We start from the raw sequence: 16230 nt of genomic DNA on the forward strand, positions 1-16230 counted from the left end.
TGACAATGATTGTCGAAGCCTAGAATTCAACATTTACAAATTCTCATTCACACACACAAAACACACTATTATCACACAACTTGTGTCTTGAGAGAATCTTCTGCTTTTTAAATCTTTGGCCTCCCAGTCAATCCCAAGTTCAACCAACTTTTCCGAGTTCTGGTAGTTACCTGGACCACTGAGGCATTGCCACAAGACTTCTTCTCTTTTGAAACATCCTTTTTCTCTAGATATTAGGATAGCTACACCAGCTTGTTTCTTCTGTGGTGTATGTTGGTGTGGGATTATCTATTGCTTGATTTTTCATGGATGTGTTTAGCTTCTTTGGGTTGAATTTTCCCTTCTAGTGCTTTCTGTAGGGCTGGGTTTGTAGACAGGTATTGATTAAATCTGGTTTTATCCTGGAATATTTTGTTTACTCTGCCTATGGTGATTAAGAGTTTTGCTGGGTATAATAATCTGGGTTGGCATCCGTGGTCTCTTAGTGTCTGCATGAGATTTGTCCATGATCTTCTAGCTTTCATAGTCTCTATTGAGTAGTCTGGTGTTATTCTGATGGGTTTACCTTTATATGTTACTTGGTCTTTTTCCTTTGCGGCTCTTAATATTTTTTCTTTGTTCTGTGTGTTTAGTGTTTTGATTATTATGTGGCGAGGGGACTTTTTTTTTTTTGGATCCAGTCTATTCGGTGTTCTGTAAGCTTCTTGTATCTTCATAGGTATTTCTTTCTTTAGGTTAGGAAAGTTTTCTTCTATGATTTTGTTGAATATATTTTCTGTGCCTTTGAGTTGGTATTCTTCTCCTTCTTCTATCCCTATTATTCTTAGGTTTGGTCTTTTCATGGTGTCCCAAATTTCCTGGATGTTTTGTGTTATGACTTTTTTGTCTTTAGTGTTTTCTTTGACTGACGAATCTATTTTCTCTATCATGTCTTCAGTGTCAGAGATTCTCTGTTCCATCTCTTGCAATCGGTTGGTTATGCTCATTTCTGTAGTTCCTGTTCGTTTTGTCAGGATTTCTATTTCCAGCATTCTCTCAGCATGTGTTTTCTTTATTGTCTCAAATTCATTTTTCAGATCTTGGAATGTTTCTTTCATCTGTTTAATTGCTTTTTCTTGGCTTGATTTGATTTCTTCCCATTTTTGTTCGTTTTTTCTTCCATTTCTTTAAGGGAGTTTTTAATTTCCTCTCTAATGGAGTTTTTCATTTCCTCTTTAAGGGAAGTTTTTATTTCCTCTTTAAGAGAGTTTTTCATTTCCTCTTTAAGGAAAGTTTCTATTTCCTCTTTAAGGTAGTTTTTCATTTCCTCTTTAAGGAAAGTTTTTATTTCCTCATTGAGGGAATGTTTTATTTCTTCTTTAAGGGCCTCTATCATCTTCTTAAAGTCATTTTTAGGGTTGATTTCTTCTGTTTCTTCTGTCATGGTATGTTTAGGTCTTGCAGGTGTAGAATCACTAGGTTCTGATGTTGCCATATAGGTCTTTATGTTGTTGCCTGTATTTTTGCACTGGTGTCTACTCATCTCTTCCTCTGTGCGGTGCAGGTGGTGTCTGTGTCTGAGAGTGCCTCTCTTGTTCTAATTTTTAGTCTTGGTTTAGTAGGGGTTCTTGGTTAAATTGGTGCTATTGGGCTGTGTCTTCAGGGACAGCTGATTTCAGTCGGTGAATTATATACTTATGATTCTCGTGATCTGGTTTGGTGACTGGGTAGCGCCTTTTTCTTTGTTCCCAGGTCACGTTTTGTTCATTTGTCAACTCCTCAGCTGATCTTGTTTCTTCAGACTTCAAACTGTAGGCATCTGAATCCTCTCCCAGATGGGTTTCAGCTGAGCAGGGTAGTCTCACCAACACCTCCAAGTTGTTGGGTTTCACAGGATCAGCAGTTGGGCCCTGGGTTGTCCCCAGACGGAGTGTCCAGACTCGCCCTGGTTCCGACCCACGAGATAGCCTCTTCCCCAGGTGTTGGGGCTAGGGGCGTCCCCGTTCCAAGCTGCGTCTGCCCCTCTCTGTCCCCGGGCCTGTCCACCCCTGTGGCCCACCGCCACAGGCCCACCTGCGTCCGCTTGTCTCCACCACTGGGCCTGTATGTCCCTGTCAGCTGCCGCTGGGTCTGTCTGCCTCTGCGGGCAGCCAACGGGCCTGTATGTCTCTGCTGGCTGCTGCCGCGGGCCTACCTACCTCTGCTTGTCACTGCTGCCGGGCCCATCCACCTCTGTGAACTGCCACGGGGCCTGTATGTCTCTGCCGGTTGCTGCTGGGCCTGTATGTCCCTGTCGGCTGCTGCCACTGGGCCCTTCCACCTCCGCAGGTCGCCGCCGCGGACCCACCTGCGTCCGCCTGTCTTCACCGCGTGGCCTGTCCACCTCTGTGGGCCGCCACCAGGCCTGAATATCTCTGTCGGCCACCGCCGCCGGTCCTGTCCACCTCCGTCTGCTTATCTCTACCGCAGGGCCTGTCCACCTCTGTGGGCCGCCGCTGGGCCTGAATCTTTAATTTTTAAATAATAATTTATTTACTTTTATTTTATGTGCACTGGTATTTTGCCTGCATGTGTGTCTGTGTGAGGGTGTTAGATCTTGGAGTTACAGTGTGTGAGCTGCCATGTGGGACTGTGAATTGAACCCGACATTCCTTTTTTTAAGCTTCATACGTTCTATGTTTTTACACAGATGCATCTTCAACCTCTGCAGAAGAGACATCCTCTGGTAATACTTTCTATCACATTAAGTTAAACACAATTTCAGTCTTTCCTTTATTCAGCAAATGGATACAGTCATGCATCTTCTTTTGACCTCTAGATATGTCTTCAACCTCAGCAGAATCGAGTTCTAAAACTGGTAGGTCCCCCTGTTCTGCTGCTTAAAATACTGAGCAAATACTCAGTTGTTGTGTTACACTTAGAAAATGATCTATTTAGCGATGACTTTGGCATCTGATACAGACCAGTGACTTTGTTCGTTCATTCGTTTTAAAGTACCCTCTTCTCTGGCTTCCTACACAGATACATCTTCATCCTCAGCAGAAGAGACAAGCTCCTCTGGTAAGGTGTCCTGTTGTCACATTTCTTCATTTAAAACATCATAATTCATTTTAGTTGCTTTTTAAGAAATTGGCAAATATGGTAATTAGTTTCAGTCTGTCACTTTTATACACACTCTGTTGTTGTCATTGCCCCCACACACAGCACTTGTGACATTCCAGTCCAGAAAGCCGCTTCCTTTTTTGTCCCAATTGTTCTATTACCCCTCTTCCTTCTTAAAACTTCCTTTTCTCCTCCCACAGCCCTTCTCCTGTTTATTGACCTACATCTGTACTCATATGCTCACATATATACACATAGAAAGATTTAAAATTCTGTCTCTGCACATGAGAGAAAATGCAGTATTTGTCTTTTTGAGTTTGTTACCTCACATAATATAGTTATTTCCAATTCCATCAATTTTCTTTCAGAGTTCATGATTTCATTTTTCTTTACATCTGAATAAAGTTCCATTGTGCATGTGTAGCACATTTTCGTTATCTATCCATCTGGTGATGAACATCTAGCTACTGTGAATATCTTAGCTATAAACATGGATGTACAAGGGTCCTGAGGTAGGACTTGGAGTCCTTGGGGTGGACACTCAGCAGTAGCGTAGTTCGGTCATATAGTAGCTCTAATTTTAGTCTTTTGAGAAACATCCCCATGGGTTTTCATAGTGGCTCTATCTGTTTATACTTCTATCAGTAGTGTATAAGTTCTCCCCCACATCTTCATCAGCATTTAGTCATTTAATTTCTTGACGGCAGCCATTCTGATTGGGTCAATTAGGAAGTAGTTGCTGGGCAGTGGTAGCGCATGCCTTTAATCCCAGCACTCAGGAGGCAGAGCCAGGTAGATCCCTGTGAGTTCAAGGCCAGCCTGGTCTGTAGAGCAAGATCCAGGATAGACACCAAAACTATAGAAACCCTGTCTCGGGGGGAAAAAAAAAAAAAAAAAAAAAAGGAAGTAGTCTATTTTTTTTAGTGTGTATGACATTGTATGTAAGTATGTAAAGATGTGAAGGCAGGTGCTCTCTGAGTCCAGAAGAGGGTGTTGGATCCCTGGAGCTGGTGTGACAAGCACTTATGAGCCCCCTGATGTGGGTGCTGGGACCTGAGCTTGAGTCCTCTGCAAAAACAGTACTTGTCCTTAATCACTGAGCCATCTCTCCATCCCTAGAAGTAGTCTTACCTTGCATTTTCCTGATGAGCTAAGGATGTTGAATAACTTCAAAAATACTTGTTGGTCATTTGCATTTCTTTCTTTTTGAATTGTCTATTCCATTGTCAGCCCATCTATTGATTGACAGCTTTAGGGTTTAGGGATTTCATTTTTGCGGTTCTTTGTTTTCTGGATAGTAGCTGCCTGTCTGAATTATAGCTGGAGGAGATTTTGTGGGCTGTCTGTTCACTCTACTGATGGTTTCCTTTGCTGTACAGAAGCTTTTTAATTTCATGTAGTCCCATTTTTTCAGTTGTTTTGTTTATTTACTCTGCTAATAGTCTTTTTCAGAAAATTTTCGCCTATTTCTGCATCTTCTAGTGGTTTTCCCCCACCCCCATGTTATCTTCTAGAAGTTTCAGCATTTTGTGTCTTACATTAAGGTCTCTGATCCATCTTGAATCAATTTTGTACAGAGTGAGAGATGTAGATCTGATTTCATTCTTCCATAGCCACCTACCTGTTGACTAGACCTTTTCATATGTTATTTTCTGACCCCAGAGGTTAATATTTTATTTACTAAGCCTTCTCTTGTTGGCTGAACATAAAATAAAAGTGTTGTTACAACCTCAGAGTAACTGGTAGACACAGTTGTCTTACCAATCACAGCTATCCATACTTCATCAAGAGACTTACATGAAAAACTAGCAATCTTAACAATTTTGTTGTAGCAGGGTTCCCAAGGTTGGTGTTGGAGTTTACCACTATCAATGAGAGATTAAATGGGGGAAAGCAGAGTGTCACAGGAACTACTCTTCAGCTCTTTGAGTGGGCAGGCCTCCTGGAGTTTGTATCACAGACTTTGTAAACATCTACCAAAAAACTCCAAACAATCCTACCAACAGCCATTGACTGATTGATTCTGCTTTTGCAGGTTATTTGAGGTATTAATAATCTTCTCATTCATCATTGCATATTCTCTCTCTCTCTCTCTCTCTCTCTCTCTCTCTCTCTCTCTCTCTCTCTTTCTCTCTCTCTCTCTCTCCCTTTCCTGTTTTCTTCCTCATCTTCACCTTCATCAACTTCTCTATCATATCCATATTCTTCTTCTCCTTCACCAATGAATTCATCTTTGCTGTCTTCTTCTATACCTTCATACTCTTCTTCATCAAACTCTTCTTTCTCAGTGTCCTCATCTTCTTCCTCCTCCTCTTCATCATAGCATCAACCTTTGTATCTGAATCAGGGACTTCCTGGTTCTCTTTGGTGAAATCAGCCACGGGAGGAGCTTGAGGACACTCTGTTGGTAATTATTCAGGTTAATGACCTCACAGTCAACAGATTTGAGATTTTTAGATCATCCAAGGTTTTCAGAGGTCTCAGGGTGCTGATATCTTTCCATACATTTCCACTTAGATCTAGATGTGTGAGCTTTAAAAGTGCCTTTCTCAACATGTCCAGACCTCTAGATATTCTGCTATCTCTGAGCTCAAGCCTTTTTATTTTAGTACCATGAGGAGATTTGAACCTGACACCAAGCCTACACTAATTAAAATGAGGAACTCTAAGTTTACAAATTCTACTGTTGACCTCTAGAGTTTCCCATCATTTGATTTTCAGTTGTCCAAGGCAAACCCCATAACAGCTGGTTCCTCATCTCTTGGTGGATCTTCTTCCTCGTGTCCATGGTCCCTTTGTGCCTTGTCTTCATATTTAACTGCCTATGGTGGAAGTGAAGATGGAAGTGGTGTCCTCCACTGTGTGGCAAGGGCTGTGGGAGGAGTTGGCTGTCAGTCTGGTCTGGAACAGCATAGGGCATGTAGTTGCCCCTCTGCTGGTGAGCATGGCCCCTGGGCCTCCTTCTTCTATTCCATGGGTTCTTAGGCTTGATCTCTTGCAAACTGAGTCATATTTGTTGGTTTTTCTTCTTTATGTATTTTAGGCTGTATTGTTTTTTCAACTTGTTGTAGAACCCTGAAATTTACTCTTCTGCTAGGTCTTGTCTAATGGTGACACTTTCTGCTGTGCTTTTAATGGAGTGACTCTTTTGCTTCCAGAATTTCCATTGGCTTTTCCAGTGCCAGTCTTGTGAATGGTTCCCGGCTAATACTGGCCAGGATGGCAGCAGCAGCAGTGTCCCAGCTAGGTGACAGCAGTAGACTGACCAGCTCCTTTTCCCACTTCAATCCACACTCCATTCCCATGTGACCTAGCCTCCCAGAGTGCCATCTGGGAGATGTGCTCTGGAAAACACACTTAACAATGGATCCTGGGTCAGACAGTCGTCTGGAGCACTGTAGTGGCACCCTAAGTCCTTTCCCTCAATTATATTCATGATACACAACACAGCTTCTAATTTCCCATCTAACCCAGAGGGTCCCATTTCCTAAACACAAGGAGGACCTTTCCCTTTCTATTTGGCAAATGGCATCGCTAGGTCTCATCTTTTTGTCTGTAGATACTTCTTCAACCTCAGCAGAAGCGAGCTCTCCACATGGTAAGTCCCCATTGCGCTATTTAAAATGAAGAGATGGGTTTCTTATTTATTAGGTTTATTTCAAAACTGAATCTGCTTAATGATCATATTGACCACAAAATAAATATATGAAAAAAATGCCCTCAGTGTCATTTGGTAGAATTTAAATCATTCTGTTCTTTGGATTTACACACAGATGCCTCTTCAGTCACAGCAGAGAAGATGTCTGGTAATCCTTTCAGCTTATGTTAAACACAGTCAGGGCTTTCCTGCTTTCTTTTGGCAAATGAAACTAGCTATGTCTTTTCTGTTCTTTGTAGATACTTTTACAGCCTTAGCAGAACCGACTTTTCTAAGTGGTAAGTCCCCATTGTTACCTTTAAACTTACATAATGGGTGTCTTGTTTGTGGTGTTGCATTTATAAAACGAGCCTGTTTAATGAGTCCCTTATCATCAAATAAAGATGAATACAAAGGCATTCATTTAAAGCATCATCTTCTCTGGTTTGCACACAGATGCTGCTGGGATCTCTGGTCATCTTTTCAGCCTGCTGTGATTCTTAACTGAAACACAACTATAGCTTTTGCTCTTTCTGTTTGGGAATGCAGCTTCTGTGCCCCGATCTTTGTGTATAACATAAGCCCGATGTACACAGAAACCCCACATCCTCTCCACAGAGATGGTGGTGTTCCTGGTTCCTTTACTCGGCTGTAGACCCCTAAGTGGCCCTTCCACTGCAGGTGCCTTCTGCCCAAGCCCAAATCTTGATCAGATGAACCTGAGGGAGGCCGGGCAATGGGTCCACATCTCATTTGGTTGTGTGTGTTGTTTCAAGTTACGCTTCAACCCAGCCAGCACACCAGAACACACACACACACACACACACACACACACACACACACACACACACACCAAATAGGTGATGACAGTGATTCTATTTATTTGTTCTTTTGTTTTGCACCATGCTGTTGGTCAAACCAAAGCATTTTTCTCCATTTCCCACTCCAGGCCTCTTCTTCCCTGGGCATGCTCCTTGCTCACTGCAGCCCCTGGGAAAGCCACTTTCTGAGTAATAGTCAGCCAAACAGAAACAGGCCCATAACAACAAGTCCTATTTCTCCAGGAGAAGTCAGAAGAGAGGACATGGGTGGCAAGAGAGGCCAGTCAGCTCCCCTAGAGCGCAACAGGCCTCCATTGCTTACAACACTGAGCACTGTGATGGCAGCAGGTAGCTGCTGGGGACAGCAAGAACAGTCTATCAGAGCCTCAGGTGCAGAACCAGGAGGAGAATGTAGGAGTGATCTCTTATTTTTGGAGGAAAATGAGTCACAGAGAAGAAACTCATTTGCTTAAGATCACTGAGCAAGATAAAAACCAGGTGTCGCAACTCTCATCCAAGGTCCTTCCAATGCCCGGTGTTTTCAGGAAAATCCTGATTCCTGTGACAGTTCTGTCTGCAGTAATAAGCCCTCTGCTGCTCTGTCTGTCATTAATGTGACCATTAACCCTTGCCTTCCTTCTTTTGTAGTTCACCCTGAGTCCAGCATGAATGCAACTCCCACAACTTATGACCCTGAAATACAGAATAGTTAGAAAGAACGTGGGCCCTGAGGCTTGAAGGTTTAAGCTGAGAATGACCTGGTCCTCTTACCCTGAGGCTGCCTCTGAAGTCTCCATTTCTTTCAATACTAAAGCAATGATAAAAATTTCCCCAGATTAGTTTTTGTAAGAATCAGGGGAGTAGATTATCTGGCATGCTGGAGATGTGCACCATGAAAATGTTCTTCAGTTGTGTTCCAAAACATCAGCTTCTCACATACCCTGCCATACCAACATGCAAAACACACACAATACATGCATACTGCCCTGGAACAGGCTTATTATTGTAGACCTGAAGTCTAAGAATTTCAATGAAGTCACATTTTAATCCCTTCTTTCTCACTGCTTTTTTTTTTTCAGCCACAGTTCCAACTTTGATAAAAGTGACCCTGCCACCTGGTAATGATCACCGTGCTTGTTGATGGAGCAGAGCTCCATTCTCTAATTTATGTGACCACATTTCATCTCCTCATCTGTTGCTAACGTTCCTACCTGGCTTCCCTCTGTATCGTTTACTATACTAGTCCATCTTTTTTCAGTTAAAACTGCACCCAAGGACCTTGATCCTCCTCTTTATTCTCAGCCCTTATAAAAATGTTGCCTAATGCCTGATATGGTGACGTACACCTTTATTGCCAACACTCAGGAGGCAGAAGCATGTGAGTTTCTGTGAATTTGAATCAGCTTAGTCTACATAAGAAGTTCCAGGGGCTAGCCAGGACCAAGTAGTGAGACCTTGTCTCAAAAAAAATCATCTATACAATTGAATGGTTTTTATTATTTTTTCCTTTAAAAATCGATGTGCAAAGTTCTCCCTTTTGAGCATCTAACAAATTGTTTTACTCTTGGAGAATAAAACAAAACATAACAATATTTGTTATATTTTGATGCCAAGAGAGTAAAATGTCATGGATAGCATTTCTGTGCTCAAGCCAATGGATTGGGGTCTGAAATAACAGAAAGCATTTCCTCTTCAGCTTGAAGCTGAAATGTGAGCCTGTGAGGGTGAGCATTTGTAAACCTCTAACATTTTACATTGATGGGGCAATTGTTAACTGGCATTTTTGTTTCTTTCTACTCTCTAAAATGACAAGGTGTCTATTGATACTGTGAGGGTCACATTTCTTTTTCACTTAGGTTTTTTTACCCCTTACAGGAAGAGAGTTACCAGCCTGTAGGTACATTACATGCTGACATATGCACAGTGTTGATCACACATGCTTGAAATTCACCTCCAAGATCTCGATCAGAAGATACCCACATGTATTCATAAGTCACACTTTTCTCCTTCCTGGCGCTTGATGCAAGCCGGGACCTGACATGTGCCACCAAGCTGCATCCTCGGCCTATTCTCCTAGCAACACAAGTACCTTGCTTTTGGTATTCTAATACCAATTAGGCCAAGACAGGGCAGCTATCCTAGACTATCACACTATAGTTAGAACTGATGCCTGCAGATTTAATATTCTCTAAGGCTTTTCTTTGAACCAAAAAGTGCAGGGCTGACTAATTACTACAGAGACAAATCACCTGGTACCTATCTCTGAGCATGACACCTCGCAGATACAGTAATACAGTCATGCCTCCCACAAAGGATGTCCCAGTCAACAGTGGTGCTCACATATCCATAGACATCAGTGACTCCTTGCTCCGTAGACTAGTGCCTAGTGACCCCACAGCTGGTTTTGTGTGTGTAACAACCAAGTCTCCTATCCGCACATTTCTCAGAATGTATCCTCACGATTAAGCAACATAGTTGTACAGGTTTTGCTTTTTATTGTTTTCTATTCAAATTTAAACTTTTTTGAAGTACTCATACGGGGCAGTGCCCTGTAGATGAGCAGCAAGGTTATTGCCGGTATACGGCTCCTGGAGAATTCTGCGGTGCTCAGATCTGTGTATAAGGGTAGAACAGCTAAATTACATAATACAGTTTTGTTGTCAAAGTGTTGCCTCTTAAGGATAGTAGTATTAGGGGTAACTTAGGGGCACAGAGAAGGATCTCACTGCAAATGTCACCCTCAGTGCCTACTATGGAAGCCTGACCTAAACTGACTTCTCTTGCTCCGTAGACTTGACTCTGCGCCTGGTAGGCGGGCGAAACCGCTGTGAGGGCCGGTTGGAGGTGCAGCACCAGGGGATGTGGGGAACCGTATGCGACGATCGCTGGAACATCAAGAATGCCCGAGTTGTGTGCCGCCTCCTGGGCTGTGGCCAGGCGCTGGGTGCCCCTGGCAGAAGCCACTTTGGGGCAGGCACAGGCCCCATCCTGATGAATGAAGTGCGCTGTTCTGGCAGAGAGGACTCTCTGGAGAGCTGTGCCCATGCTGGCTGGATAAGGCACAACTGCCACCACTATGAGGATGCGAGTGTGGTCTGTGCAGGTAGGGGCTCCTGTGCAGGTATGGGCCTAGGCCTGTAAAAGTCCCCCAGGCTCTGCCTCAGCACCACCCATCCTTAAGGCATTCAACATTTGGCCAAGACATCCTATTGTAGGATAAAGAGCTTATTGGTAGTGACATTTTGGTCATTGGCCTGACTTTGTTAATGAGCTTGCTCTAATCCCAGCTCAGTGAAATATTTGTCAGAAATATAGCTGAAGAATTATGAGATCCAAAGAAGGGTGTGACAGTGTCATAGGACCATTCAAAGCTTAGCAATTGCTGTGGCCAGGCACAGTTTATCCTGTTACTTTCTCAGTCTCTGAGCTCACCAAAGGCCCCATCCTGGAGACACTGTGTAACCTTCAGAGTCTAAAACACACCCCACAGTGTCCTAGCTTCCCTGTGTCCTTTGCATCAAAGATGTTGCCTGTATCTTTCCTCGGTCAGCTATGTCGGTCTTGGCATTCTGACTACCGCCTGTATGGCACAGTACCTCCTTCTAATCATTCTAAGTTAGCCCCAAACTGGCCCGTGCAAATTTCAGAGAGTTGGGGAATTCTAAGACTTGAAGAAACCCGAGTTCACCTTGTCTATTCTGCTGCTGCTTTTATTACAGGTGAACACACCATGGCCGTTGCTTTTACCTTGTATAGCCCTATTTTGCATAGACATGGGCCCAGATAGAAACACCGTCAGAGGCCCCTGAAGCCAAGATTACCCAAGAAATGGAAGCCGCATGTGCCTATTCTGGAGTCTGTACCTTTAGACTTCGGTTCTTATCATGCCTCTTCACAGTTCATCCCTCTCAGAAGCCCACTTTTAATAAGGACCCACATTCTGTTCCTGGACCGTGCACCAAGGGGCCTCCTTCCAACCATGTTCCATGTCCAAAGGGATCTATTTTGTCTAAAGGGCTTGAGTGAATCTGAGTACACACTTCCTGAGCTGAGCCTTGGCCCTGCGACACTGTCTTGTCTTGATTCTGAGCCAGAGAAGTCCTTGGTAGCATCAGAGTCCATTTTTTCTCAACCTGAGGCCCCAAGCATGCCTAGGTGTAGAAAGAGACAGAAGCCAATGGCTCGTTCGTGTGGTGGTGTCTGTATTCTCCATTCTTTTGCTCCCACAAATCTTGGTGTTGATAACACCTGTGTTCTCAGTGCTACCTCACATGTGTCAGAATCCATCTCTGTCAGGGGACACTAGGCCCCCTTTGTGTGTTCTGGAATGTTCTCGTGCCATTACACTCCAGCTGCAATGGTTTGTCCAATAATAGTTAACTGTCCTCCTCCTCTGGGATTTCAGACCAGTGACATGTACTTTTCCTCGCCCCTCAACAGGTCCAGCCGACTCTCTTGTGCCCAAGGATAACGGTAAAGTCATCTTCCCTCCTGGGGTCTGAAGCTGATTGGGGAAGGAACTAAGAAAGTAGCTGAGTGGAGAGAAAAAGCAGGCTATGAGGGAGGCCCACTTCCTAGACAGCAGGAGGTCGGGGAAGAGGCCCCTCTGTACTCAGGCTCTCTCCGTTTTTGCTCTGACTCTTCCTCTAGCTTACCTCTGTGCAAAGGTCCAGACAGATACACATTCAGACTGAGCATGTCAAGGGTTGTCCTTTAACCCCCTGGACCAGGCTCTGACTTGTGTCCTATGGAGTATGGATTCTAAGCAGAATTCCCTATTGATGTGGCCCAACTTCAAAGCCTTTTTTTTTTTTTTTTGAGAATATTAGCAAAGCCAATCAAAGTCAGGGCTGTGGAGATGCCTCTGTTGGTAAAGTATTTACTGTGCAAGCCTGAGGACTTGTTTGACCCTGAGCACCCACATAAAAGCCAGGCACAGTTGTACCCATCTATGTTCTCAGCACTGGGAAGGTGGAGACCGGAGGAGGATCCTGGGGCTTCCTGACCAGCCGGTCTAACCAAACCAGCAAGCTCCAGGTTAAATAAGAGACCTTGTCTCAAACAATAAAGTCGACAGTCATCAAGGAAGATAGTCAACATTCACCTATGGCCTCCTCCATAAACATGTGTGAACACACACACACACACACACACACACACACACACACACACACACACACATACACACACCAGTGGACATCAAGCCAAGGTGATAAATTAGAGTAAATTAGTGATTCTCAATCTTGCTAATGCTGAGACCCTTTAATACAGGTCCTCATGTTGTGGTGACCCCCAACCATAAAGTTATTTTGCTGCTACTTCATAGCTGTAATTTTGTTACTGTTAGGAATTGTAATGTGGATATCTGATATGTGACCCCAAAGGGATTGCGATCCACAGTTAAGAATCGCTGGAGTCAGGGATGCTGAGGCAGGTCCACCCCATCCCAGAGCATGTCCGTGGTACTTGTGTAACAGACAGACAGCTCCTGAGCTACACGTAGGAGTACCAGCTTCTCTCCCTCTCTCTCTCCTTCAGCTCAGCTGTCTTGTTTGCCTCACCTCTTCCAAGCCGTCATTGACCGAGGCTATCTCCGGAGATTAGGCTACTCCTCCTGGGACATCCACTTAAATGATAAGATGTGTCGCCCCCAAGTCACCGGGCGTTACCTCATCTTCAATATTCCTTATGGCCACTGTGGCACCATGAGGCAGGTAAGAGGCTGACAGGGAGGTGATGACCTTCTATGGATGGAGTCCAAGAAGAGAGGCTTAGAAAATGAAACTGCCTGTTAAAACCTGTGTAAGATAGAGGAAGAGCTTCATTTCTGAAGCAGCTCATTGATTTGTCTGAAATGCCCCACCACTTGGAGAATTTCAGACACACACTCATCCCGAGATGATCCATAACAAAGGTTGAGTACAGGGACATGGATAGTGTGTTGAGTGTGATGGATAGATGAATGATGAATGGGCTGATAATATTCTCCCAGTTCCAAAGCCAGCATTTGTCATAACGCACTTCTTGACTGAACGTGAGGGCAATATATCTCCCATGAGCAAGTGATGGTGCTGGGGATGAGGGAGGACAGGTTGTCTGTCTGTCTGCTATGTCTCTAACTAAGCAGCCAGTCATAGTCCACACTAGAGAAAGCAAACATCTAGGATATTCAGGAGTCACTAAATACATGTGTCTATTTAATTCTCTGCAACCACCTTCTTATCTCATGAAACAATGGTATGGAAATTAAGGACACTCATGTGTATACATGAAGGAAATGTTCCACCATGACACCCTTCTCAGTATAGTTGGAAGTGGCACAATTCAAAAATGACCCTGCTGCTGTATTCCTGCTTCCCTGTTTGTACATATGCAAAAGGCTCACATGACACTGTGGAGGTCATATTCATTCAAACCGACCACATGATGCAGCTAACATAAGCCCTCGAATGCCACACTTCCATTTTGTCTGCTGTTTGGTTGTATAGATCATGGCCATTTTTATCCTTTTTGCTCTGAATATTGCACTTCTTAACTGAGAGATTTCTGCCCCTGGAGCCAAGCCAGCAGGTCCCTCTGTCTAGGAGGAAGGTGGCCCCCGGCAGAGAGTCTCTGGATCTGAGACACACATGCTTCAGAAACGTCCCTGGCCAGGCTGTGCCTCCGGGCATCCACATGGGGCATTTGAAGAGGTACAGGTGGTAGCTCCTGCCCATCATGCTGTCCATCCCACTTCTGACCTGTATGTTCTGCTGGAAGTGACATGCACTGGGTATAAGCAAGAAGCATGGCTAGTGGCCCAGGCTGACAGTGTCAGGCCTGCAGCTCACCTGCAGCCAAACCTAGCTTGAGATCAAGGGCAGAGAAGATACAAGATCCAAGTTGGAGATGGTCAGGGGGGTGGGATGCCAGTGGGAATTTAATGTGTGGAGGAATTCAAAAGAGAGGGAGCTCCAGATAGACACAGTGGACCTGCCACCCCGCTCAAAGCTCTACAGATTGGCTGTTACAGGAGGGAAGGAGTGGTCCTCACTCAAGGGACACCCTCCCCCCACAGACACCTCCTGATGTTACCGCAGTGGTCCAGCCAGGGACTCCAGCTCTCCAGTATGTCATGAAGCTGGTACCTGGCACATATTGGAAGGAAAGAACTCTACCGTAGAGAAAGGGAAGTTATCAAGGCACCAGGTACACTACCTGCCAATTCTCTCATCTTCACAGGAGCATCAAGGCTCTCTCAGCTACTCTAACTCCATCAGAGGCAGAACGCAAGGCCACCCTGGCCGAGTCATTGTGAGGCACAGGGTGCCCCAGGTGAAGTTCACCTGCAAAGTGGATGGCCAGTCTGCAGTTGAAATTGTGCATGGGAGTGACACACAGAAGGATGATGTCAGCTATGATGTGTCGATTTCATTCCTCCAGTCACCTGTATCTCAGGATATGGGGGTTGGAGCTCCTGCTTATACCCGTCAGAGGGAAGAGGTCTTCCTCCAGGCCACCCTCCACAGCCACGATCCCAATCTGAGGCTCGTTGTGGACACCTGTGTGGCTTCTCCTGACTCCAGTGATTTCACAACTGTCAAGTATGATTTGATCCAGGAAGGGTAAGGAACATGGAACCTCTCCTTCCTAGTTGATGTTAAATGTGCATGCTGTTTCTCTGGGGAACCTGGAGTTTCTGAACCTGGAATCCTAAGTCAGAAGGATGTAAGGTGTCTCTACCAAGCCTCTGTTCACAGTGGGAAATACAGCAGCCTAGACAACCTCCTTTGACTCCTCAGAGACCCCATTCAGTACTTTGCTGCCCCACCCCACTCTTTCTTGCCTAATCCTCCCTTCCTTTCTAGCTTCCCTCTCCTAGGACAGACATTCAACACTTTGGCTCACACCCATAGGTCAATGTGTTTTCCCAAAGTAAGCTCTTAGTTGAACTAGCCAGATGTCTTCAAGCTTGTTTGGTTCACCAACTCACTTGCCAAGTGAGAACCTTGGCACGTTGTTTGCCTCTGTGGCTCCTTCCTTTCTTATCGTGGGCTGTTGCATTGCTTTCTCTGGGGAACATACACAAATGTCTATTTGCTCCAGATAGCATGAAGGACAACACCCCCAAATAATAATTTCATCCAAGCCCAGCTTGGGGAACCGGTAAGTTCTCTGGGCTTATTTGCAGAAGCATGAGTAAGGAGCTGCATAGGTGACCCCAAGTGTGCCACCCCAGCATGGATGACATATCCCTGTGCATGCTGCTGAACCGATGGAGCCCCCTTCAGGAGCCCCTCTTACATACTCTAGTGCTCCTGAGTTCACATGCAGCTGGGGTTGGGCAGGAGGGAGTGGCTGGGATCAGCTCAGGCGCTAACAACCTTTCCACTAACAATTCCTTCCCTGTATGAAGGAATCTTAATGGCCTGGCGTGGGGGTCTCCTGAATACGGCTAATCCCAGCTGCTCTGCTTTCGAGTTGGCAGTGGTCATGCCTGGAGGACAGGGGCTAAATGTTCATGAAGGAGTAACTGGCAACTAGTTAAGAAATCCATTATTTACTCAGTGACAGTTTTAGTATGGTAAGAGCCACAGAAGTCTTAAGCCCATGGGGAACAGTGAGGTACCTGATATCAGAGATCAACAGAGGAGCAAGACAGCACCTGCCACAGGTTTCTGTGAGCTGTGGCATGAGATGCATAGACTGGAG

At 44.8% G+C, this 16230-nt stretch overlaps 1 protein-coding gene and 1 pseudogene across 1 annotated transcript in view; one reads left to right on the forward strand and one right to left on the reverse strand.

Annotated features, from left to right (window-relative positions):
- The window catches only part of LOC102926594 (scavenger receptor cysteine-rich domain-containing protein DMBT1-like), a 120115-nt gene that overhangs the window by 100798 nt on the left and 3087 nt on the right, over positions 1–16230 (forward strand). Inside the window, exons 65-75 of the mRNA XM_076553836.1 lie at positions 2669–2704; positions 2798–2836; positions 3001–3039; positions 6641–6679; positions 6855–6887; positions 6979–7017; positions 8619–8657; positions 10331–10642; positions 11980–12012; positions 13078–13253; positions 14761–15143. Coding sequence (XP_076409951.1) covers positions 2669–2704; positions 2798–2836; positions 3001–3039; positions 6641–6679; positions 6855–6887; positions 6979–7017; positions 8619–8657; positions 10331–10642; positions 11980–12012; positions 13078–13253; positions 14761–15143 — 1168 coding nt within the window. The remainder of the gene's footprint in view (positions 1–2668; positions 2705–2797; positions 2837–3000; positions 3040–6640; positions 6680–6854; positions 6888–6978; positions 7018–8618; positions 8658–10330; positions 10643–11979; positions 12013–13077; positions 13254–14760; positions 15144–16230) is intronic.
- On the reverse strand, positions 5055–6071 carry LOC102926286 (acidic leucine-rich nuclear phosphoprotein 32 family member B pseudogene; annotated as a pseudogene).

The sequence above is a fragment of the Peromyscus maniculatus genome, chromosome 1 (genome assembly GCF_049852395.1).
Source record: "Peromyscus maniculatus bairdii isolate BWxNUB_F1_BW_parent chromosome 1, HU_Pman_BW_mat_3.1, whole genome shotgun sequence".
Taxonomy (NCBI): domain Eukaryota; kingdom Metazoa; phylum Chordata; class Mammalia; order Rodentia; family Cricetidae; genus Peromyscus; species Peromyscus maniculatus.